Source organism: Natrix helvetica (assembly GCF_964273705.1).
Source record: "Natrix helvetica genome assembly, chromosome: 2".
Lineage (NCBI taxonomy): Eukaryota > Metazoa > Chordata > Lepidosauria > Squamata > Natricidae > Natrix > Natrix helvetica.
Window position 1 is genome coordinate 228296128 of NC_138552.1, and position 19997 is coordinate 228316124.

Sequence of the window (19997 nt, forward strand, 5' to 3'; positions counted from 1 at the left end):
CCTCTCATTGCCCTGATCTAACACTGGCGACGAAGGTGGGATTGAGAGGCAGATAGGATGAAGAACGAACAACCAGACAATCCAGCAAGTAATCCAGCCCGGGGAAGCGGCGCGAACTCCAGCAGCCATTTCAGAGTGGCAAATTCAAACCGCAGGACAACATGGCCATGCACGCTCTGCCAGCCCCGTACGATCCAGTGGCTGAACATTGGGAATCCTACATGCTGAGGTTCGAGTGTTTCCTTGAGGCAAACGACCTCCTGGGAGTACCGGACGTCCGGAAAAAGAAATGTTCCTGGGATACTGCAGCCGAGAGGTTTTCGAAATGGCCAGGGACTTATCGGAACCAACCCCGATCCAGGCAGTAACATGGACAGCATTGCAACAGACGCTGCAAACGCACTACGCACCCAAGACTTCCCGCCATGTCTGCCGACATGAATTCTACATGCAGAATCAGAAGGCAGATGAAACCATCAACCAATACGTCGCAGCCCTTCGGAAGGCAGCCACGTATTGCGATTTCCGAAATCTGGACGAACACATCCTGGATCGTCTTATTTGTGGAGTGCGGGACATTCCTCTGCAGAAACGTCTGTTGGCAAAATCCAACCTAACTCTGCAGATCGCACTCGACGAGGCCAGAGCATTGGAATCAGCCAACAGATCCACTGAAACGTTACAGCGCCAGCACAACGCACCCCAATCCGGTACTCGACAGGCCCACGTCCACCACGAGGCCACCGATCAAGAGATCGAGGACAGCGAGTGTGAAGACAGCCACCGCATGCGTAGCAGCCGCACAAAACCGGCGCGAAAATTCAACTCCCATTTGCCGCCCTGCGCAAGCTGTGGAGGGAACCACCCCGGTCTACCTGTAGATTCCGGGACACTACCTGCCAGCGCTGCGACAAAATGGGACACATCGCAAAAGTGTGCCGGAGCGAAGTCCTTGCCACAACATGGCAGCCTCCATCTTACCACCAACAGAAGCCCAACCCAGGGGCTTGGCGGAAAAACAAAGGGCGCCCAGAAAGAGAACCAAGGGAGACAGCCAAGAAAGAGTATAACCAGAGAGAGTACGCCCAGAGAGAACCACTGAGAACCTATCTCACAACGATAGGGCAAGTCCGCACCAAGCGGCCCAAAAAGCTGAAACTCACTGTCCTCATTGAGGACGCTCCATGGGAGCTAGAAGTCAACAAAGGATCGTCATTGACGATCATCTCCTGGTCAACAATGAAAAAGGCTATTCCTAGTCTTAAGATGCGCCAGCTACGTACGCCAGACATCTTGCTACGCGACTACCAGGGGAACAGGGTCCCCATCGTGGATCAAGGCACTTTCTGGGTCCAGTTCAAAAACATCACAGCCCAGCTGCCCGTGACCGTGGCCAGCGCACCGCTGCAAAGCCTCCTGGGACTGGACTGGTTCGAAGCCCTGGGTCTGGAAGTCACAGGCATCAACGCCGTCGAGAACAGCAGCGCCGAGGCGATGTTTAAGGAGTTCAAGGACGTCTTCAGCCCCGGCCTCGGTAAGTACATGGGGACACCAATATCGTTTAATTTGGACCCCAACGTCACACCAATCAGACTTAAACCCAGGAGAGTGCCTTTTGCCCTCCGCCCTAAAATTGATAGGGAAATCGACAAGCTGGTCAGCCAAGGAATCCTAGAACCTGTCGATCATGCTCACTGGGAAACCCCAATAGTGACCCCAGTCAAGCCGGACAGGTCAGTCTGCATCTGCGCGGACTATAAATGTACAATTAACGTCGTGCTGCAACAGAGCACCTACCCTGTGCCCATAGTACAACACCTACTACATTCGCTAGGGCCAGGAATTTTTTTTGCAAAGTTAGATATGGCACAGGCATACCAGCAGTTGCCTGTAGATGGCGCCACGGCGGAGGCCCAGACCATTGTGACACATAGGGGTGCATTCAAATGCAACTGCCTACAATTCGGAGTGAGTATTGCCCCTGGTCTGTTCCAGAGCGTCATGGAACGGCTTTTGCAGTGGATACCAGGAGTCGTCCCCTATTTCGACGACATCTTGGTATCGGCTGCAAATGAGGCGCAACTTTAAAAATGTGTTAGGGCCGTTTTGACCAGAATTCGAGAAAAGGGTCTCCGTCTCAAAAAGGAAAAATGTCAAATTAATGTACCCAGAGTAGAATTCCTGGGATACATGATCGACGGTTCTGGAATCCACCCGACTTCCAAAAAGGTTAAAGCAATCCAGGACGCCCCCACACCTTGAAATCAGACCGAGTTGCAAGCTTTCCTCGGACTCCTTAACTTCTACAGCGTCTTTCTCAGACAGAAGGCTACCGTTGCTGAACCTTTGCACCGACTTCTAGCGAAGAACGCTAAATGGACCTGGGGACGATCCGAGGCCGCCACTTTCACCGGGGTCAAGCGCCTGCTCACGACTGACTCTCTACTGGTCCAGTACAGCCAAACTCTACCACTGGTTTTAACGTGCGACGCTTCACCTTTCGGCGTCGGCGCAGTCCTCAGCCACAGAATGCCAAACAGCACCGAAGCTCCCATCACCTTCTACTCACGAACCTTGTCTTCCGCGAAACGGAACTATAGCCAACTGGACAGAGAAGCATTGGCTGCTGTGGCGGGAGTCAAGCGTTTCCATGAGTACCACTATGGCCGCGATTTCGAACTCGTGACAGACCACAAGCCATTGCTGGGACTGCTGGCTGGAAACCGACCCACACTGGTATCCCTTTCCCCACGCATGACCAGGTGGACTGTTTTCCTGGCTGCTTACACATATAAACTGGTACATCGACCGGGTTCCACGCTTGGGCACGCGGACGCGTTGAGCTGTTGCCCATTGCCTGACCTGTTGGCCGACCCCACTCCGGAGACACCGGTCCTCTTGATTGACTGCTTGGACACAGGACCGGTCTCCTCTGCTGATGTTGCCCGTTTTTCAGTGAAGAACAACGTAATTAAGCAAGTGCTAAACTGGGTATGGAGGGGGTGGCCCAAGGGACCTGTTGGACCTGAGTTTAAACTGTTTTGTACTAAACGTGACGAACTGTCTGTATTGAAGGGTTGTTTACTGTGCGGGGACCGGGTGGTTGTACCAAACAAACTGCGAAGAGAAGTATTAGATGCATTACATGTGGGGCACCCTGGTATCGTCAGAATGAAGGCATTGGCCAGGAGCTACGTCTGGTGGCCTAACATGGACAGGGAGATTGAGGAATGGGTGGCCATGTGCACGCCTTGTCAGGAATCCAGACCAGCTCCCCCAGAGGCACCCGCTAAGGAGTAGGAGTGCCCGCAGGCACCCTGGTCGAGGGTGCACATAGATTTCGCAGGCCCCGTTCATGGCCAAACGTTCTTAATAGTTGTGGACGCATATTCGAAATGGCTAGAGGTAGTCCTGATGACCTCTACCACGGCAGAGGCAGTCATCAAAGTGCTACGGAGACTTTTCTCCACGCACGGCTTGCCCGATATCTTGGTCTCCAACAACGGGCCCCAATTCACGGCTATGCAATTTGAGACCTACTTAGCTAGCCAGGGAATTCGGCACGCCCTGGTCGCGCCATTCCATCCGGCCTCCAACGGTCAGGCGGAGAGAATGGTGCGATCCGCAAAAGAAGCCCTCGCTAGGATGGGCCCGGGTGATTGGCAAACACGGGTTGATCACTACCTACTAATCCAACACATTACACCTAGCGCCACCACTGGGAGAAGCCCTGCTGAGCTAAGGTCCCACCTAGACCGGCTACACCCAAACTACTCTGCCACATCGCCCCCAGACTCCACTAGTAAGATTCGGAATTTTAGCATAGGGGATTCGGTATACATCCACAACTATGCAGGGGGAACTCTGTGGATTCCTGCCAAGGTGATAGACATCACTGGACCTCGCTCTTATCTGTTAGAGTTGGAGGACGGTAGAAATTGGAGAAGGCACATTGACCAACTCCGGGGTCGCCTAACCCACTCCAATCTTAGAGCACCAAATGAAACTCTAACGCCAACCGACCTAGGTCCTACCCAGAAGGAGCAAGTTTTCACTCCTCTCGCGGATGTCTCCATCCCGACGGAACCGGCAGACTTACCTGAGGTTATTGCAAGCTCACAGCGAGCCCCGAGCGAACAAGCTCAACGGACTCCAGCCGCAGCCAGGGGTAGTTTCCAACAGCATCCACCGAGCGGAGCTGTGGAACACACAGGCCCAGCTGACCAGGTACGGGAACCGGTTCAAACCGAACTGCACAAGTCTACCAGAACTAAGCAAAGACACGCATACTTAAAGGATTACGTTACGAACTGGAACACTCCAACTAGGAGAGGAGGAGTGTTAGATATCTACATAAACTGCTGTAGTCTCCACTCAGGTCCGCTGTTTAGGCGGGAACAAAGGGTTACTCTGATTGGTTGAGAGGTCTGCCAGCTGCCTATAAAAGGAGAGCTGCCAGACCCCACAGTTGCTGGATTGTACATACTTGACTTGAATAAAGAGCTGTTGTTACCTTCGACTGGAGTCTGTCCTCTCATTGCCCTGATCTAACACTTAGCTAGCAATCTGTGTACATTCTGAACGGAAGTATTCAAAATGATTAGAAATTAAGTACATTCAGTTAGAAGACAGCAAGCCAGGGTCCATTAATAAGTACATATAATTTGAACAGAACAATGGATTATTCATTACTTGGTCAACTACACAAATTGTTTAACCATTATTTGGCAACCTTAAGGTGTGTGGATTGGTTTAAACTGTCTATGCTGGCTTAACTTGTCTTCATAAGCGAACACAGTTTGTTAAAAGGAAAATTCAATGTTATACATTGTTTTTATTTGCAATTTGCCTAGAATATTGTCTCACTGAGATTAGCTCAACTCAGTATGGACACACTTGTTTTACTTTTAAAAAATAGAAAATTAGATTGCAATTGCTTTTTCTGATTTATTCTACAACTATTCTGCAACCTTGTGATTTCTTATTCAAATTCTAACCAGATCAGGTTCTACTTATCTTTTGGGAATCAGTCATAATTGATTAAGTGAGATTCAATGAATATATTCCCTACTAAATATGTTTAGGAGTGCAGTTACATATTTTGCCTCTTTTCACTCTTATTTATTGTGAAACAAGAGATTAATTTGTTTGAAGACACACAGTATTACAGTGTCTGGGGTCATACATTTTTTAAATACAGTTTGTGTTAGATTGGGTAATGGACAGGCACATACAGGCTTAACGGTAACAACAGCTCCTTATTAAGTACAACAAGTGAGAACAATCCAGTGAAAGTTGAGTCTGACAGCAGCCCTTTTGTAGGGAGCTGTCAGACCCTTTGACCAATAGGATTAAACCTCTGTTCCCACCGGAACAGAGGACCTTGGTGGAAACCACTATAGTTAGAGCAAGTATCTAACACCCCTCCCTCTTGGATGGAACAATCCTACTTGTTACGTAGTCACACAGGTAGGCGGGCTTTTGGGTAGCTCTGCCTGACTGCGCAGTTCAGTAGGAGGGGTTTCCTTGGACAGGTCGGATGGACTTGTTTGCTCCGCAGCTCCGCTTGGAGGAAGCTCCTGGAACCTTTCACAGGCTGTGGCTGGAGCTTCTAGAGTGGGTTCGCTCGGAGCTCGCTGCAGGTCTGCAACATAACCAGATAAGTTTCCCGGTACCCTCGGGCTTGAGCTGTGTGTGGAAGGAGTGAGTGTTTGCTCTGTTTGGGTAGGGCTTTGGCTAACTCGTGCAGGAGTTACCTCTAGTTGTCTAAGAGTGGAATTGGAGAGGCGGCCACGGAGTTGATCAATATGCCTTCTCCAATTCCTGCTGTCCTCGAGCTCTAAGAGGTAAGAGTGAGGGCCGGTGATGCCTATCACTGTGGCAGGAATCCACAGAGTTCCCCCGGCATAGTTGTGGGTGTATAACAAATCCCCTACCCTAAAAGTCCGAATCTTGCTTGTGGAGTCTGGGGGCGATGAGGCAGAATAATTGGGGTGTAGCCGGTCTAAGTGGGATCTTAGCCGGCGACCCATGAGATGCTCGGAGGGGCTTCTCCCTGTAGTGGCACTGGATGTGATGTGTTGAATTAGCAAACAGTGGTCAACCCGTGTTTGCCAATCTCCCGGGCCCATCCTAGAGAAGGCCTCTTTTGCAGATCTCACCATTCTCTCCACCTGACGATTGGAGGCCGGATGGAATGGCGCGACCAGGGCATGCCTGATTCCCTAAGCTGCTAGGAAGGTCTCAAATTGCATGGCCGTGAATTGGGACCCATTGTCAGAGACCAAGACATCGGGCAGGCTGTGCATGGAGAAAAGTCTCCATAGCATCTTGATGACCGCTTCTGCCGTAGTGGAGGTCATCAGGACTACCTCTAACCATTTCAAGTAGGCGTCCACAACTACGAGAAATGTCTGGCCGTGAACTGGGCCAGCAAAGTCAATGTGCACTCTAGACCATGGTGCTTGAGGTCGCTTCCACTCCTTAGCGGGGGAGCTGGTCTGGACTCCTGGCACGGTGTGCAGGTAACCACCCATTCTTCGATCTCCCTGTCCATGTTAGGCCACCACACCTAACTTCTAGCCAAAGACTTCATCCCGACAATTTCAGGATGCCCTATGTGTAAAGCCTCTAATACTGCAATGCGCAGTTTGGGTGGAACAACAACCCGGTCCCCTCACAGTAAACAGCCATTTATAACCGATAACTCATCGCGTTTGGCAAAATACATTTTGAAATCAGCCCCAACAGGCCCCTTGGGCCACCCCCTCCACACCAAGTTCAAAATTTGCTTGATGGTGGAGTCCTTTGCAGAGTGATGGGCAACGTCACTGGACGAGACAGGCCCTCAAGGCAATCAATGAGGAGGACTGGTGTCTCGGGGGTAGGGTCAGTGAAAAGTTCAAGCAGTGGGCAGCAGCTGAGAGCATCAGCATGCCCCAAAGTGGAGCCTGGTCGGTGGATGAGATGGTAGGAGTAGGCAGCTAGGAAAATGGTCCATCTGGTCATGCGGGGTAGGTCAGTCCCCAGCCAGTAAGCCCAACAATGGCTTCGTAACCAGTTCGAAGTCCCGGCCATAAAGATACTCATGAAACCTCTTTACTCCGGCTACTGCAGCCAAAACCTCATGGTCCAGCTGGCTGTAGTTTCGATCTGCGGAGGACAAGGTCCTGGAGTAAAATGCAATAGGGGCTTCGGTTCCGTTGGGCATACGGTGGCTGAGGACAGCGCCGATGCCAAATGGTGAAGTGTCGCAGGTCAGCACCAATGGCAGAGTCTGGCTGTACTGTACCAGGAAGGAATCCGCCGACAGGAGTCGTTTTACCACGGCAAATGCGGCAGCCTCGGCTTTGCCCCAGGACTACTTCAGCAACTGTGGCTTTCTGTCTAAGAAAGACGCTGTAGAAATTAAGGAGCCTAAGTATCTAACTTAGGCTAACTATTAAGTATCTAACAGTTTGTTTTTAATGACTCTTCCTTTATCTCATCCCCCTAAATTACACATTATTATCTATCTATTACAAAGCCTGGATCAAAACCAATAAACCACAAACCACACTTTATACTTTAATTAGCATGTGCACCCTGTCCAGGAATGGGTTCCGGCATGCACTTCTGTTGGTTTGCTCATGTGCACATTGCAGGCACATACGCAGTGCTATTAAAATTGTTCTGCGCATGCACATAGCTGAAAAACAAGATGAAGAACTGGTTTGGGGGTGTAGCAGGCCTGGGTCCAGTAACCCAGGCCACCAAACCACTACTGGTTCAGTCAAACTGATCCGAACCGGTAGGAACCCACCAGTAACCCTGTCGCATATTTGGAGAAAAGGCCCATATTATTTCTGTAAAATATTTGCCTTGCAACAGGGGTGGATTCCAGCCTCCATTACTACCGGTTTGGCACCTGAAAAAAGGCACGCACTCCACGTATTTGCATATTTGCACTTAAAATGATCTGCGCATGGGCACAACATTAAAAAATGAATAAAAATTAAAAACTTTCAATGAAAATTGTTCTGTGCATGTGCAGAGCAGAAAATCAAGATGGCGCCACCTAGGAGAGAACCAGTACAGTCACGTGTCCGCTGGAGTTACTACCTATTTGGCCAAACCAGACCAAATAGGTAGGAACCCACCTCTGCCTTGCAAGTTACATACATACAGCTGCACATAGTATTTTCTTGCCCAGTCCTAGCACAGCAAATACATTTCCATTTGCAATGGAAATACAATGTCTACTCTGTGGAATCTGGAACACTGTATTTTGGATCTTCTACTAATCTTGGCCATGCTTCTTCAAAAAGAATTGGGATCTATGAAGCTGGCAACCTTTGTATAATGAATTGCTAAGTGTGAGGAAGAGAAGCTTTCAAAGAGATTTTAAACAATGTTCACAGCTTTAAATCAATTTGTAATCTAAAACTAGTTCTTGAAACTGTGTGTGCAAGTAGCAGAGAAAGAAAAGCTACAAGTGCAATATCTTGATTTATGGCTATTGTTTTAGCAATTTCCGATAGCAAAAAAACCCACAGCAATATAGCATACACTCAATGAATAAATGTACAATCTTTTTTGATAGCAGATCTCTTAGACTCTGCATCAAAGGAGTACATACTTTGGAGTACTGGAACAAACTGTTGTTAAAGTAAGCGAAGGACACATTTAGTACTACGTTCATTTGTCAAGTTGACAAGACTTGGAAGCTCTCTGCATGCACAATGAAGGAGCATCTGGCTATCAAGAATATTTAAGTCCTTGCCTAGTTAGTTTTTTTTAATCCGCCATGCGGTATGAGTGAAAGATTGAAAGAGGAAAACACTTCAGTGTAGGAAAAAGAGATGTGCTTATGTATTCAAATTTGCTGATCCATTTTAATCACTTCCAGAAAAGTGTGGTACAGTAAGTCTTAGTCACATTGATCGAGGAAGACTGGAAAAGAAACGCCAAAGCAAATACATTAAGCATGGCTGTTGAATCAACTCTATTGTTATATTGTATTGTTATATTAGGATCAGAAACAAAGACCCGAATGTCCTTTTCTCTTTCCTCTATATCCCTGCCTCAATGACACCAAAGACATCTCTCAAAACAAGACATTAGTAATTGGGTCTGAAATTGTGCTTGGGCAGTGTGAAAACGGTCTTCTGTCTTCTGAACACTTACTTATTTTCTCCACGTATCCAGGTCTCGGTGAATTCCTGTGCCTTAGTCAGAATTGCCCTATTGTTGTGCATCTGCAAATTTTCTGTCAAAAACTCTAGATGGGAATGAAGGTCAGAAATTACTGTCCCTGGCAAAAAGCCAGCTTTGTTGACATTCAGGCAACGTACATCAATCAATCTTTATTTGTCCTTTTTGATAGACTAAAGAAGGGCAAGAAGATGTCTAGGGCCTCCTCCTGTTGATAGGGAGATGACTCTGTATTAAATGAGAGCATCTCAAGGTTGGCTGTCTGGTATCATTGACTAATGAGCCATATATTCAAGGGGGGGAAGGGCAGGGGGGGAACACAACAGAGGTCGCAGACTCTTCTAAGACAGCCCTTTGTGAAAACTGGGTCCTTGGGAAATGAGGAAAACTGAATCAAGAGACATTTTGGAGCTTAGTAAAAATTGTTGCTGTTTTATTACTGAGCTATAGAACTTTATTTCCCCTATACACACTTAAATTGTTTTTGAGGTTTTGTCCAGGAGGCAAGAGTATATTGCTTTCATGGATAAATTATATATTGTTCTCTCTTTAAAAAAAATACAAGTCGCTGTGATTTTTTTTTTTTGACTGTATCAACAAAGGTCAATACTTAATTTTGTTTGAGCCCAGGAGTGTGGACTTTTTTGCTTCATTGTCATTTTTCTCCCCAAGATGCAATGTTCTCATTTCAAGATTACTTGGTAACACATTAGAGGAATTTTTTTTAACCCTATCTGTGTTTCTTCTGGAAATTTTATTTTTAACACGAACAAAAACGGCATTCTAATTGATCAGTGAAACTGCCGTGGGGATTAAAGCTTCAAATACCAGCAGGGCCGGATTTAGATGAAAAGAGGCCCTGGGCTATTCCACTTATGGGGCCCTTTCACCTCCCATTTTTAAGTTTGTAAATTACATGAGAGATAATAAAATACATCATTACTGTGATATATATCAATATATTAAATGAAACATGTTGTAATTGGTACTAACCTTTATAAAAAATGTGGCACGGATAATAAATAAAAATAAAAGGCCCCTCTTGATCTTGAGGCCCTAGGCTGAAGCCTAGTTAGACTATAGGAAAATCCGACCCTGAATACCAGTACTGATTTTTTTGCCAGAGGCCCTGCTTTTTATGATAAACTTACTGGTCATTTTTATCATGAAATGTTTCAGAAGTCATCCTGCTCACTGATTTAATTTCATTTTTAAAAATTATAATAAAATTAGGATAAATCTGAGCTGTTAGGTAAGATGGGTTACATTGGCTCACTGATTGATTGATTGATTGATTGACTGACTGACTGATTTGTGATCCATGTAATCATTGTTTTGTTTTATTCATTTTCCTGATTCATCTAAAATAATTTTTAGATGAATTTTTATGACGTGCTTGCTTAGAAACATTTACTGAGAGGGAGCCTGGCTACTTTGGTCCTCTACTACAAAACTTCATAATTTCATAGCCTCGCCAGTGATGGTTATTTATTTTCTCTAACTTTGCTTAATTCACTTGTAATAGCTAATCTCAACTAGTATTCAAGTAAGAAATTTTAACTTCTCTGTAAAATTGGCTTTCTTTACAAGTACTGTGTACAAGTAAAGCATAAACCAGGGGTGTCCAAACTTGGCAACTTTAAGACTTGTGGACTTCAACTCCCAGAATTCCCCAGCCAGCTCTAGTTTGGACACCCCTGGCATAAACCAAGCAAAAGGCAGCACACATCCTTAAGCATTGCAAAAGAGTTTATTTCCTCTTCTAATTCTCATCTCTTTCTCCTTTATCTGTCACAATTTTTTGAATTTTGTTATTCCTTTGCAATTTTATCTGTCACAATTTTTTGAACTTTGTTATTCCTTTGCGATTTTATCTGTCACAATTTTTTATTTATATTATACTATTGTATGATTATATATTCCTTTGGATTTACTTGACATCCGTTTCCATTCTTTCAGTTGAGAAGGATTTGGTGTGACACCTTCCTTCCTTGATAGCTTTCCTAGTCAAAATCTCCTCAGATATAACCCATTAGATTCATGGTCAAGTAAATAGCTAATAAACTTGCCAGGTCTAACAAGAAATCTAAGTATATTTAAAGACCACAAGATAGGAGGAAGATATGTATTGAATGTATACATCTAGACCTAACTCTATACTACTGTAAGTATAGCGATAATGTAATATCTCACTCACTTGTGCAAGAGCCTGACAATGCAGGTAAGCTTGTCATTGTGATTTATCGTTTACCATGTTGCGTGGAACCTGTCACTGTGAACAATGTGAGCAATTCCTCTGTCATTTTCTAAAGATCTACCTACATTATCTAAAATTCATCTGGTCTTATAATCCTCCCTAACTTACTGTTCAGCTAATATGGTTCAGAGTTGGACTAATGACTGTCAGGTTTTTTTCTATCAAATTTGCCTGACATTTCATTGGATTGTCACCAAATGCTTTTTCTTAGAGATTTTTTGCATTAGATTTTCTAGTATTCTCATCCAAATTGAACTCTGCAGGTGGTACATCCTCTTTCACAGTATGTTATAAGATCTTTCTGTTCTTTCTTGGTGCCAAGTGAAACTTAAAAAGATTTCCCCCCCAGTCTTTCAGATTTGATATGGTTACATTGAATGTAATTAATTTCTCATTGAATTTCACTTGTTATTGTTTGTAGTGTAGTCTTCTGAATAATCAAATAATGGTCTGCATTATTTTAATTATTATTATTATGTTATTGTTTAAGGTCCATATTTGTGCTGAACATCATCTGTTAATTCTGTTCTTAGTTTTTAAATGAATGAAGTAGACATATTATTTAACTGATTTTTAATTCTTGGTTATTTGGCTTTTTTAAAATTAAATGCAAAAATCTGATGGAGAGTCTGAAGAATGGTAGACAGCATTTGGAATGAAGCATTGATCCATTAACCAGTAAGAATATAACAATGGCAGTGCACAAAGTGACGGGCATAGCAGTGGATCTTCAAAGGCCACCGATGGCCTGATTACCTACAGAATAATATGCTGCTGCATTTTGAATTGAATTGGGGGACTTTATCCCAGGTTCCAGAGGGTTTGATACCTCTTGGTGGGGAAGATTTGGGTGCCCTTAGATTGATAGTCACTATTCTGAAAGGGTTTTTTTTTTGCCTGGGATGCCTGAATTTACCAGCAATAAAATCAGATGGGACTTCCCAAAAGGTATTGGACTGGTTGTGGAAGGTTTAGGTTGGGAGCTGCTAGTACAGGGCTAGCTAAGAATTACAAGATCCATAATCAGACTTTATGGTAGAGGCTCTCTATGCCATTGAAATCATTCTGGAAACTGGCTTGCAAGAGCATGATTCTATTTGCTTGGCCCTTTTAATGCAGTCTAGAACTGCAGTTTGGCTGAGACTCTGGAATAAGGGGGTGTCTGGAGCACTGACTCGATTACACAAGAACAGCCTCACCCCCGCACAGATCCACTGCAGCTCCTTTGTTTACTGAGGAACCTATAGAGATGAAGCAGCAGAAGTCTTGCTGGAGGAAAACTGATTGAGAGTTTGGGCAGACTGGTAAGAGCACATGTTCAAGTTTATATAGGGCAATTCAAGCAGCAAAAAGGAGATGTTTGCTGTTGTTATTTCATCTACTGAATGTTGCCCAGCAGGTCTTCTGCTCAAGAGAAACATGATTGCTAAGATCATCTGAAAGCTGTTGGAATGAATTTTCACAGCAATTTGGTAGATAAAATGATCAGATACAAAAGGAGTTTGATTCCAGCTAGACAGTATCAATGAAGCCTCTGAGGTGTCAGCTCTACAATTTTCTATTTAGATTTCCGCCTCTCCTGTAAGGCGAGAGCCGGTTAGACTTGATCAATAATGAATGCTTTTTGAGCGAGAGCATGTTTCTCTCTGCTGTAAAAAAGGTGGTGTCATGCTTCCCATTTAAGCAGCTTTCCTTGATTTTTGGATACCTTTAGATCTGTCTCCAACTTTCTTTTCTAAGAAAGGTTGTAGAGAGGATAGTGGTTCTCCTACTCCAGAAAGAAAGTAGATTATTTGAATCCATGGTTGTCAGGTTTCAAGACAGGGTATCGCATAGAAATGGCATTAATTGCATTTGCATATGATCAATAGAGAGACTGGGATTGGGAGACTGCAACTCTTCCTTTTCTCCTTGACTTTTCAGTGGCTTGCAATATCATTAACCATGGTAAGCTTCTAGGGATTTAGGTGGTGGGGATAGGTATTGCCTTGCAGGTTCTTCTGTTTCCTGAAGGGACAACTTCAGTTGGTTATGGGAATGAGGAACCACCTGGAGATTTTTACTTTGTGAAATGCTTCAGACATCTATATCCACTTCTCTTAATAAATACATGAAACTGCTAGGGGAGGTCATTCATCAGTACAGGGTTCAGTAGTATTGATCCCATGTCAAACTTCTCTTTAGCTTAAGAGAAAGAAGGGCTAGGGGAGACATGATAGCAGTGTTCCAATATCTCAGGGGTTGCCACAAAGAAGAGGGAGTCAAGCTATTCTCCAAGGCACCTGAGGACAGAACAAGAAGCAATGGGTGGAAACTAATCAAGGAGAGAAGCAACTTAGAACTGAGGAGAAATTTCCTGACAGTTAGAACAATTAATCAGTGGAACAGCTTGCCTCCAGGAGTTGTGAATGCCCCAACACTGGAAGTCTTTAAGAAGATGTTGGATAGCTATTTGTCTGAAACGGTATAGGGTTTCCTGCCTAGGCAGGGGGTTGGACTAGAAGACCTCCAAGGTCCCTTCCAACTCTACTATTGTATTGTATTATTGTATTGTATTGACGATGTGGTAGAAATGCTGGTCCAGTGCCATGAAACGGTCAACATCTAGATGGGGAAAGACAGATTCAGACAAACCTTCCAAGACAGAATGGCTTTGTGTTTGTGGGCCAAACATCTCCATAGAAATACCATTTTGGATCCTAAATGGAGGTCTATTCCCTCATTCGTGAATGGTTAACAGTTTAGGGGCATACTGAGACTCAAAGCTCCTGCTTGATGAGTAAGTATAAATATGATGAGGTGGCTTTTGCACACCACACTTTTGGTAACTGCTAACAATTACACATGACTCCTAATTGGATTTTTGTACCCTATATGTTGCTGCCTTGAGGAACATGTTGAAGCTGTGGCTGGTACAGAATTCAGTGGCTTGGCAATGATGGGAGTATAACAGAATAACCTGGCTGCTTCAGGACTGCATTGCTTGCCAGTTGGCTTCTATGTATAATTCAAGGTGCTGATTAAATTTTAAGGAAGCTTCTAGGGAGGAGCTGTCTTGATTCTCTTTCTCTCACATGATTTCACTGTCTTTTGCCCCTCTGGAATGCACTTCCTCCCTCGTGAAATCTGGACTACATTCTACCACAGTCATGACGTAGGTACCAAAAGTGGTGGAGCTTGTGTCTTGATGGCCCAATACGACTTTTATCAGTTTGATGAAAACATTGGATGTTGCAGATGCCTCTGTATCGGAAAGTTCTGTTTTGTGTGTTAAAATTGCTACATAGATAAAAGTCAAATTTCAATGCTGAGTTCATCTGATTTAAATTAATTGATTTCAGTTGGCTCAAGCTGTAGAGCTTTAAGGTGGTTTCTAATCTCCAATGCCATAGTTCTCACAACAATGTTTCCTCTGGCCACATGTAACAGATGCTCTGATTCCTTTGTCCCTGTGAGACCTTCCTTTGGTAATGGAGAAAGAGTGGGGGTAGGGAATAATCATGCTCTTTCATGCTGTCTCCAAAGACAGGAGATGGAATATTATAGCATTTCCAAATATCAACTCCTGTTAAGAGCTGGCTGAATTTTCCTGCCCGAGGCAAAAAAATCCCCAAGATGTACATACAACTGCAGAAACAGATCAGACAGGATTTGAATAGGGCTCAACGCTGAAAACAATGGACAAGGTTTGGAACTACATAGTGCATATAGACAGTTCTGTTTTCCTCATTTCTCATCACCGGTAGCTGCTTTTCTGCATCTTCAAGACCCCCTCCCCGTTTCCCCTCAGCTTCCAAGAGTAGACCTGCCATCTATATTAGTAAACTGGTTCATGAATGCCTAGCAGCCAAGCAGACTGATTACATTTCTCATTATAATTGATTTCAAATTGTATATCCAAGACAGAAAATAGTAATAAATCTTTAGACATTTAATTTAATCAGCCGCGATATGAAAATTTTTGTTCAGTTACTTCTTTCATCTGCGATCTCTGAGAAATCATAAATGTATTGCCAAGTGACTGAAAAAAAGCAAATATTTCTATTTTCAAAAATTTGGAGGGAGAGAGAAATCCCCAAATCCAGGTAATTCAAGTTGGTTAGCGTAATATTAATATCACTCACCTGTGAAGCAAATTATTAAACAGTCAATTTTTGAGCATTAAAAAAAGAATGTAATACTTGGCAAGAGCCAGTATCGAAATAAATTATGCTAAACCAACCTGAACATTTATAACACGAGGAACTATTTAACCATCAGAATGCAGTAGAGTGCACAGCATACCCTGTTTTTAGCAAAATATTCAATGATATATATCTCCCACGAGATCCTAGTAAAGAAAACAATGAAAAGTGGGCTGCACTATGCTACCATCAAAGGCCTTGTGCCCAGAGTATACATACAGCTTCATATCAAGATGAAGAGTAGCATCAAATAAATCTTCTTTCTATGAATGCTATTCAAAATTCATAAATTATTTGGATGAGCATTAGAAAATATGATCATCAACTTTGCAGATCAGAGAAAGAGAGGAAGATGCTAACAAATAACCCTGGAAAACATTATCAAGGTTCAGGAGGGTATTTGTGCACTGGACAGAAGTACATGTGAAAACGATCTAATGCCTTAGTAGATCATGAGCCAGTAATGTAGTGCAGCTACTGACAATGCAAATCTTTGATTGCATCAACAAAAGTACATCAAGATCAGAAATTATAATTCCCCTCTATTCAATGTTAGATTGTACCCAGGATATTGTGTCCAGTTCTGTTTAGAAAGGACATTGACAAATGACAATATATCCATAGCAGAGCAGTCAATATAATAAGAGTCCTGAAACAAATGAACAAAAAAATGAGGAATGGTTGAAGGCATGGGGTATGTTTAGTCTGAAAAGCAGAAGGCTGTGGGAAGACATGATCACTTCTGAAGAATCTAAAAGCCTGTCCAATGGAGATGGGGGAGAATTATTCAGAGTTGTTCCAGAAGATAAGAGAAGAGTAATGAGTTTAAAGAACAAGAAGAACAAGGCTGGATCTCAGGAAAAAAATTAATGGTAAGATCTGTTCAACAATGAAAAATAAGGGAAGGGAGGGACTCTTTTTTTCTTTGGTGCTTAAACAAAGGTTTGATACTTGTCTGTCAGAGATAGTGTAGCAATGATTTCTCACTGGGCAGGAATTGGAACAAATAATCCCTGCCAAATCTTACATGTTATAATTCCATTATTTATTTTTAATGCACCTTTAGTATTTTGATAAATACCATACTCCTGTGGAAAGTTATCACCCAGCCCTCTCCCAGAAAAATGAAATATCCTAGGAAATATTGAAAAGGCAGAATATTATATTTCCCTGGATGTGAAAAGGAAGAAACATGTTTTAAATTGAGAATAGCTCCCTGTAGTTTCCTGCCTCCACCCACTTTGTCAATGGGCCATTAAGAAGGCCAAACCAGTCCCTTTACATAATAAAGAGTTCTCCCCTTCAGGTCTAGGGGAATGGGATTAAGGCATGATAATATTGGCCCTTTACCCAATTTACCACATGGCATCTGAGAACTCAACCAAACCTGGATTCAAAACGCAGCCTAGAGAGTTGCCCCTGCATGGGTCCATGGGAATCTGACAACCAATCAGAATACAAGCTCAAGATCAAAGGCCAGACAGGGCATAAAACCAGGGACTCAGCATCTCAGTCCTTCCTTCTCTTCTTCTCCCCAACATTGAAGCATGTGATTACCTTTTCTGTTCAGGACTCAAGCCACGTGATCCTGTCCACCATTAAACCATCTTTCCAAGCAGCCTCTATGTCTCCAGTGTCTTTTTCCCCACTTGGAGCCGAACCCAGAAGGGCATTTCTTTCAACAATTGGCAACCCACAGATGGGACTACAAGCTATCCTAACCAATGGATATGGCTCAGGTATGCCTGCCATGCTGGCACAGACCCCATTGAGTCTGTAGATGGACTTTATCTTGGCCTTAGCCATTTGGATCTAGGTTTTAAAGGGGTTTTGAGTTTGAGGTCAAAGGCTCCCTGGAAAGGTGGTGAGTACCTCTAAATTTTAGTTTCTCTAAAATTTAATTTTAAAGCATGGCAAAGCATGGGAAATGTGTGTATTCCTGCATGTGTGTGAGTGATGATGAAATCTTTCTCCCAATCACAGCTGGATCTTGGTTCTTCTGTGTGTTTTACCAAGAGACCCTGGAAAGTATTAGGGTCAGGCCATAGCACAGGACCTTCTGTTAGGGAAAGGAGATTGTGTGTGAAAATGGATAGAAAAGTGAATGATTTTGTTGTTGTTGCTTTTGTCCTGTGAAAGCAAAAAAGCAAAGACCCATTGTGTGTAAAGAGAGGAGATGTTGATACTAACTGCAGAGGGGCAGAGGTCCTCTCCGGATTACCTTTTTGGATCTGGAAAACCTTAGTGGAATTCCCTACGAGGAAAGGGCCGAATACTTTGTTGAGGGAATTGAAGACGTTCCCGGAATTTTTTGTCTTCTGAAAACTTACGGCGGGTCACCCGGCTAGGCCAAAGTGAGCCCTACATGTAAAGGGTCATGGGAAGCGTTATCTCGTGGCTGACAGGAATTTTCCTTGGAGATTTCCTTGAAGCCTGGGACACCAGGCACATGCCTATCTTGGTTGGCATGGAGAGCAAGGAAACTGTGTGGCAAATGGGCTTTGCTGAAAGATGATACAGGAAAACTAATTTGGCTACATAAAGGTACTTAAAAGGGAAAATGTTGGGGTTATATAAAACCAGGGACTCAACATCTCAGTCCTTCCTTCTCTTTTTCTCTACCAACATTGAAGTATGTGATCACCTTTTCTGTTCAGGACTCAAGCCATGTGGTCCTGTCCACCATTAAAACCATCTTTCCAAGTAGCCTCCATGTCTTCAGTGACTTTTTCCCCACTTGAAGCTGAACCCAGAAGGACATTTCTTTCAACACTCCTTTCTCCTTCTATTCACCTCACAACAATCATGCGAGGTGGGTTGGGCTGAGAGAGTAAATGGCCCAAGGTCACCCAGCTGGCTTTCATGGGTAAAGGGGAGCTCATGGCCTCTGGCTTTCTAGTCACGTGCCTTTACTACTAGACCAAACTGGCTCTTACTGAGAGGTTTGACAAAAACAATCCAGAATTGAGTGAAGGAAGTTAAAACCCAGCCCTCTCCTAGAAAAATGGGAAATATTAAAAAGGCAGAATATTATATTTCCCTGGATAAGAAATGGAGAAGCATGTTTTTAGGCAGGAAACTACACTCATTCTTAATAGCCTCCACCTTTGTCAATGGGCCATTAAAGGCCTGCGTCACTCTATTCTATATAACAAAGATCTCACTCCTTCAGCTCCAGGGTGATGGGATTAAGGCATGATAGTATTAGCCCTTTACCGTCTCACCACAGGGCACCAAATGTGCCCTCAAACCAAATGTGGACTCAAAACACAGCCTAGAGTTGCATATCCCCATGGGAGTCTGACAACCAATCAGAATACAAGCTCAAGTTCAAAGCCCAGAGAGAGCATAAAACCAGGGACTTTCCTGGTTCCCTCCCCTTTTTTCTTCTTCACCCAACATCTGGAAGCATGTGATCCCCCTTTTCTGTTCAGGAGCTCAAGCCATGTGATCCTGTCCACCATTAAACCATCTTTCCAAGCAGCCTCCATGTTTCCAGAGTCTTTTTCCCCACTTGGAACTGAACACAGGACATTTCTTCCAATAAGAGAAACACATTTCATTCATATTATAATTGCTTCAGGTTTATGTGTTTGTGAGGACTTTCCCACCGATATTAGCAAGAGTCACTGGACAGTATGATGGGTGGCATATACATTTAGTAAATACACCTACAGGAGCCCTTCTCCCATAACGGAAGACATTTCCCATAATTTTATGCATTCAGGCATACTACCAAGTTATCAGCCGCTGCTGCTATTGGGCATCACATATTCCTATTAGAAAAACAACGTACCAGAGCCCTTGGGGCAGATATATACAATATTAGGTTACTGCTGCCGATTTTAGTTATATTTTTAGAACAACAATCGTGTCTCAACGAAGAGTAGAGGCTGGCCCTCAGTGCAGCTCCAATGTATTCCTTATAGGGTGGACGCAAATACCCCAAGCGGAATACCTTGAAAAGTTATTTAGGGCTGGGGAGCTGCCTTTATATCAACTGGAATAATATATCAAAAAGGCAGAAGCAGATATAAAGGAGTCGGGGAGCCACGGACGTGCCGGCGAGCTTTCCAAGAGAAACAGCACCACAGGGCTGTCTAAACTACTGCTCCAGGGCAAGGCTTCCTGGGAGTCCGGGGTCCCCGGGAGGAGCTCAGGCTCGCCTTTCTTTCGGAGGAAACACGCACAAAAGCAGTCCGCCAAAAAGCGGCGCCGAGCCCGCAAGCCTGCTCCGCATGCTCTTCCGCCAGGACTGCGTGGCCGCTCGGGGTTGCTACGGAGGTGCCTCCTTCTCCCAGGGAGCTTAGCGCGGCTTGGCATGGCGGCTCCCAGCAGCCGCTAGCCGCACATGGGTTTTCGCC

The 19997-nt window shown here is 44.2% G+C and overlaps 1 protein-coding gene across 1 annotated transcript in view; it reads left to right on the forward strand.

Moving 5' to 3' along the window:
* Positions 1 to 325: 325 nt before the first annotated feature.
* TTC27 (tetratricopeptide repeat domain 27) overlaps positions 326 to 19997 on the forward strand; it is a gene marked incomplete at its 5' end in the record, with an annotated part of 133596 nt that continues 113924 nt past the window's right edge. The window contains one exon of the mRNA XM_081940443.1: positions 326 to 791. Within this exon, the coding sequence (XP_081796569.1) occupies positions 326 to 791 (466 nt within the window). The remainder of the gene's footprint in view (positions 792 to 19997) is intronic.